The following is a 5,959-nucleotide window of genomic DNA, read 5'->3' on the forward strand; positions in this document are numbered from 1 at the left end:
AAATCGTCCGATTTCTCGAGTGGGAAGTTTTGGGACCTGATCACTGAGAAGACGAAATTACAACTTCTACACAAGCTGTATTACAACTTAAGAGTTGATGTGGTGATTTTTGAACGCGTAGAAAAAAATTAAATGTGCGGCTATTCAATGCAGACAACCATTTTCGGACCACAGATTTCGTCAAACAGTTTATGCTCATAAAATGTCTCTTCGAGTAAACTGATTTAAACGTCATATCGCACTAATCGTTTTTTGACTGAATACACAAACATATAAATCATGAGAATTCAGTGATTTGTTTGTTCCAAAATAGACATGTGTGAAAATAATGATCCATATCCATTAATATCTTGGGAGTTTGGATAAAGTCCAGCCTATTCATTTTATTATCATTTTTTATGTTCGCAAGAATCAGTTCGAATTTGTATTTTGACATCGTTTAATTTCTCAAAATTGAATACGAAAAAGGACCTGTAGAACCCATGACAATTGTTCTTCAGTATCAATTTCAAGGCATATTTGTCCATTTAAATCCTCTCCGATTTCGTGTAGCAATAACTCCGCTACACTATCACCTGTCTTTCTGCAAAATAAAAACAATTACACTGACTTTAACATTTTGAAACTCAACAGATTACTAAATTTTTCTGAAATATCAACTGCGCACCCGTCAAGTCAGAATAAGTTGCTGAAATTATGACACTGCTCAGAAATAAGTAGAAAATTATTTGCAAATAAAAAACAAACTTCGAAAAAATCGATAAAGATGACTGAGCACTATTTAATGGAAAGAATTCAATCAGTGGCCATTCAGCATAGAGACCCATTTCTAGATCAAAGAAATCAACAAATAATCTGTCTGTTACATTTTCATCAATGCCATTAAGTAATCCTCAAATACGGTTATAAATTGTTACAAGATGACAGAATTCCACGAACGATCGATTTGAAGGATATGTCACATCAATTCAGCTGTGATTCAAATACACATTAAATGAATTAGTGGTACACTACACCAAACTAATCACTACAACAGCTTCAAGATTCAGGAAAATCATGAAGAAAAATGATCCTTTCAGGAGGGGATTAATCTGCAATCAGTCACATCAAACTCACCGATAGCCAAAAGCCGAACAATAGCAACAAATTCTTCACGGAAATAACAACAACCACCAAGCAGCAATCGAAAAGTAGCCTGTGAGGAACTTCCATAACTATTGTTCACTGCTCACATGAACTACTAATAAATGACCATTACTTTTACATTTGAGGCAGTTTAACATTTCTTTTTTTGGGAGGTCCCAACTATTCAACTGTAAGTATAAAAGAATGCCAATCAACTCGACTGGCATGGCATTCTTAAACTAAGATGCTGTTCATAAAGTCAAAACATCTTTAGAAAACTTTTATTCAAGAACTCAACAACAAAAAAATAATAAAGCCAGATTGATTAAACAAGAATCACGAACTAAAACGATCAATACATGAAAAACATTGGGCACAGAGATCAGTGATTTGAAAGTCATTTTGAATTTTAGGAATCCGTACAAACGATACCATAGCTAATTTGTGGAGTCAGTGAACTTATAACACCTATAGACTAATTCAATAAATTTAAATTAAATTTTCACTTGTTTTCCATTCCAACAAAATTTTTTAGAATAAAAACTGAATTCCAAATGCGATCAGTGTTGGTAACATCCGTATGGGTTCCAAAATGATGCACTATTGCTGTGATCAACAACACAGATGGTTTGACAAAAATGAACTGGAAACCATAACCTGAAGTGAAAAGGAAGTAACGACAACATTGATAACGGATGAATTAAACAAAATAAATGTCTAGTACTTTACGACTCAATATGAATAAAGAAACTTTAATTGTTGCGGCAAGAAATCGCAATGGAATCTTGAAAAGCGCTTTGATAAGTTCCCGAAGTATGAACAGTTTCACAATAAATTTAGTAATTAAAAAAAATAGGTTTCGCACAGAGATACTCTGAAGTAACACGGCACATTGCGAAAATCATCTATGTACACTGCAAACTTCCGGATGAGTACTTAAGAAAAGAGAAATAATTAGATGTTAAGGACAAATTCTCTGGAATCGTTACGAATTGAAAATCAACAACCATTATTGCAATTGAAAAAGTCCTGGTGAATAAATTTCAAAATTAATTAAATTTTAGCAGTGTTGTTGGGATATAGGCATTGCAGTGGAAAGAGTAAAAAAGAGAAAATGTGGAAAATGCAACGTCAGTAGTTATTAAATAATCCGCTGAACCTAGCAAAATTTTCAAAAGCTTTCTCTCTTATCAAAACTTTTAAAATAAATGAATTCAATTTTCTTTAATTCTTGCTTGATCTCTGCAATTTAGAGTTGATGCAGAAAAAAAGGTCCTATCTTTATCCTATTTGCTTCATTTATCGATTCTTTAATTCCCACTATGGGTAAACTATTGTTAAGCTCTTCGATATACAAAAATTGAATTTACAAACACGAAAAGAAAATGTCAATCTATCCACCGAATGCTACTTTATCTTTACAGGGTGCATGAACAATCTGTAAAAAATGCGTCCGTCCAGAGTCGCGTAATTCCCGTTTTCGCTCTTCTTCAAACAACATCAAACAAATTTTCACCGTTTCGTCGATTTCAGACTCTATAACAATGTTTGGTATTAAATGAGAGTTCTTTTGGAAGAGAAAACGGAGAAATCAAAGAGAAAAAAAAAAAAGTGCGTTGAAGAGACTTCAGCCTACATAACTTAAAGAGTTCGTTTTCAAATTTCAACCAGGACAAAATAAATATTTCCACAAAGTCACTGAAACTGCAAATCTATACCATCAAATCTGCAGTTCTCCATGAGATGACGTGCATGTAGAAGTGCTAATTCCCTGTCAAACAACGAGGTACCAGTACCAGGAACGAACGATAAAACCTATAGAAAATAGCAACAGTAAGACATTGTTACAAATTTCAAATTCTGAAAATCAATCTGATCTTGGAATTTTATAATACATGCTGATCAAAACGGCAAAAATTCTCAAAGATCATCCAGTGCATTTAATATGGTATGCATCTTTAAATGCCCTTATGCAGATGGGTTTCTTCATAAAAAACTGTTCAGGATGAATTACTTATCAGATTAAACTCCTGTAGGATTGTAAGATGTAAACAAATTTCAGTGGAAAAAAAAATGTTTCGGGGACTCGATTTATATAGGAAATAATTTAATTTAACTTACGTCATTACAATAATCCAATGCATGGATAAAATTAGAGGCTTCGCGTTTAGTGTGAACTATATAGTACAAAAGCAAAACAGAGTAACACATCAACGTGATACCGACTAAATGGCGTCTCAAACCATCAACCACATTCACAGTCCATCGTTTTAATTGTCTTGTTTTTATATTCTCAGAATCAGAATCCTGAAATTAATTTGAAAGCAATTTCCCAAAATAACAATTGCAAAAGGCTGAGCACTCGCATAAACAAAAAAGAAAAATGAATTAATGGGGAGATCCATAATCAACCTAAGAAAAGCTTTGGTATTTGAGAATGTATGCATGTCGCAACGATTGAGCAGAAGAGTAAAGCATATGTTCCAAAAGCAAGCAGGTCACAAAACTGCTAGTCAAACAACAAAACTGCTAGTCATCGCTGACAAGGACCAACAAAAACAAAGACAGTGGTGAATAAGCAAGAAAAAAAAAAATCACCGATAAATTGCCATCATCACCAGACGTATGTTCACATTCACAAGCACCACATCGCACGAGCTCCCAGGATATTTTCCCCTCAGCTTTTGCATGCTCCAAACGGGCTAATTCTGAAAGAGCTTTTCATGAAGTGGAATTTCTTTTAAAATAATTTATGCGAATGACTGGTCACAATAAATATTCCCAAAATAGAAGTGGACGACAAATGATGGACTCAATTTTTAATAATCTTATATCCCTAAAAATATACCGTCAGGACCATCAAAATTATCTAGTCTTTTCGTGCAATACGCTTCTCAGTTCAGAAGATATGAACACAACGACAGTCTCCGGAAAGTCTCTCATGATTTCGTCTTAAACTATGCTTACTTATCACTGTTAATGCTCTATAACTGCTTTTTCTGTTTGATGGGTTATATGAATTGCTCTAACTCATATGTACGTTGAACAGCTCTCAATTTATCGAGGGATTAAGTATTAAAAAGCAACAAAAGATTGGGGAGAACTTTCAGAAGTGAAATCAGAAAGTCACAATGGATTGTAAATTTAAAAAAAGTGCTCATATATGTTTAGAATTATAGAGTAAGGTTCTGAGAGGCTTCAAGACAAGAATATTCATATCAAGATCATGAAAGTGGAACATACTGCTACTACCAGCTAGCTAAGTATCAATGGATTTATCTTTTATGACAAAGCGAATTTGGTAATTGAGATCTGGTAGCAGTGCGATAGAATTGTATTTTGATCATAATACACCAAATCTTTTGAAAAAAGGATTTGTAATAGTTGATGTATTTCTGAGGAGGTATAGTAATGAAAACACGGTATTGTATTGATTAAAAAAAAAAAACACGAATAAGTAATACCCTCAAAAAGACCACTTGGAAACAACTCAATAACACGTACAGCGAGTACACCACGTCGAAGTGCATGGACAGCTAATCGGAAGGTGTGATTATCTAGCGCCAATCTATAAAAAAAGGTAAAAGAAAGAGAAACTGGTCACAATATACATAATTTTTGTCCGTTAATCCAGTACATTATTTGAACTGTTAAAAAAAAGCAAAAGTATTTGGAAGTGACAGAATGAAATAAACATTTTGAATTCTTTTCAAATGAAACATTAAGCATGAGGGAAAGCTCTGGGATCGAACAGAAATGAGACTTAAACGATTAGAATAAGGATAATGATGCTTACTCTAATCAGTGTTAATAATCAATCAAACAAAATAGATCAGAGAATAATTAAGGGTCGTTTACATAATAGTAGGCTGAATAATTCCCGCGATTTTTGGGATACAGCTATCTGCACTTTAGAAGAATGCAGAAATGCAAAATATCTAGATAATTATATGTCCACAGCCAGAAGCACTGCATCCAAGCTCCATAAATAAGTTTATACCCGATGCTAAATTTCAATTGGGCGTAAAAACATGATTCCACTTGGGTAAAGTAAACACAGAGCAAGACTGAATGGATCAGTGACGTCATTCGCAACGACAAAAATCAGGTAACAATGATTTGCTCACTCGGAGTCCTCTTTTGGGCCAGAAAATAAGCCGATCGCTTCCAGGATACATTTATGGGCTTCCTCCAACAGATAGCAACCTTGCGCCACCGTTAGATCGACATCTACACCATTATCATTGCCATTTACGTTCATTGCTATCTGAAAACCTTCGGATAAGATTACAGTAAAAATGTGCGAGCACTGCAGACGCAAAAAGAAATGCATGCAACCAATGCAAAATTCGACAACCACCTGCAGTTAAGTGCACTGTGAAGGATTAATGGAATAAATCAACCCAATCCAGCGGTTAAAAGCAACTGTACCCGAAGTTGAGTGACCAGCAAGGTATAAATACCGTTTTTGTCGCAACAATGACCTTTAGTCACTGTGCGACGTCTGTTCCTCATTACTTCGTCGTCTCATCGACCCTTCCTTTCTGCTCAGTCTACACAGTATATTCTCAATTCTGACTAGACTGCTACCTCACAGCACATCTTCACCTGCGATCCTCCTCGACTTTGCATTCCTTTTCAGTTCGCTCATATATACATAAACACACTCACACACATGTGCACACACACATATGCATACACACACGCTCAGACACACATGCACACACTCAGAGACACACGCATACACACACTCAGACACATACACATACACATACATACACACACACATGCACACACACACACACACACACACACACACACACACACACACACA

General features: G+C 34.9%; 2 protein-coding genes across 2 annotated transcripts in view; both read right to left on the reverse strand.

Annotated features, from left to right (window-relative positions):
• The window catches only part of LOAG_16747 (hypothetical protein), a gene marked incomplete at both ends in the record, with an annotated part of 19,557 nt that extends 18,730 nt beyond the window's left edge, over positions 1-827 (reverse strand). Inside the window, 2 exons of the mRNA XM_020449401.1 lie at positions 472-583; positions 748-827. Coding sequence (XP_020307093.1) covers positions 472-583; positions 748-827 — 192 coding nt within the window. The remainder of the gene's footprint in view (positions 1-471; positions 584-747) is intronic.
• A 1,691-nt stretch (positions 828-2,518) lies between these two features.
• Positions 2,519-5,221, reverse strand: LOAG_11913 (hypothetical protein; the record flags this gene model as incomplete). Its single annotated transcript, XM_020448441.1, has 6 exons — positions 5,126-5,221; positions 4,590-4,693; positions 3,724-3,833; positions 3,247-3,432; positions 2,844-2,940; positions 2,519-2,661 (listed from the first exon to the last, which is right to left on the reverse strand). Exons 1-6 carry the CDS (start codon positions 5,212-5,214, stop codon positions 2,519-2,521), a joined length of 729 nt encoding a protein of 242 aa, XP_020301416.1. The 5' UTR covers positions 5,215-5,221.
• Positions 5,222-5,959: the final 738 nt, after the last annotated feature.

This window comes from Loa loa (assembly GCF_000183805.2).
Source record: "Loa loa unplaced genomic scaffold supercont3.16, whole genome shotgun sequence".
NCBI lineage: Eukaryota > Metazoa > Nematoda > Chromadorea > Rhabditida > Onchocercidae > Loa > Loa loa.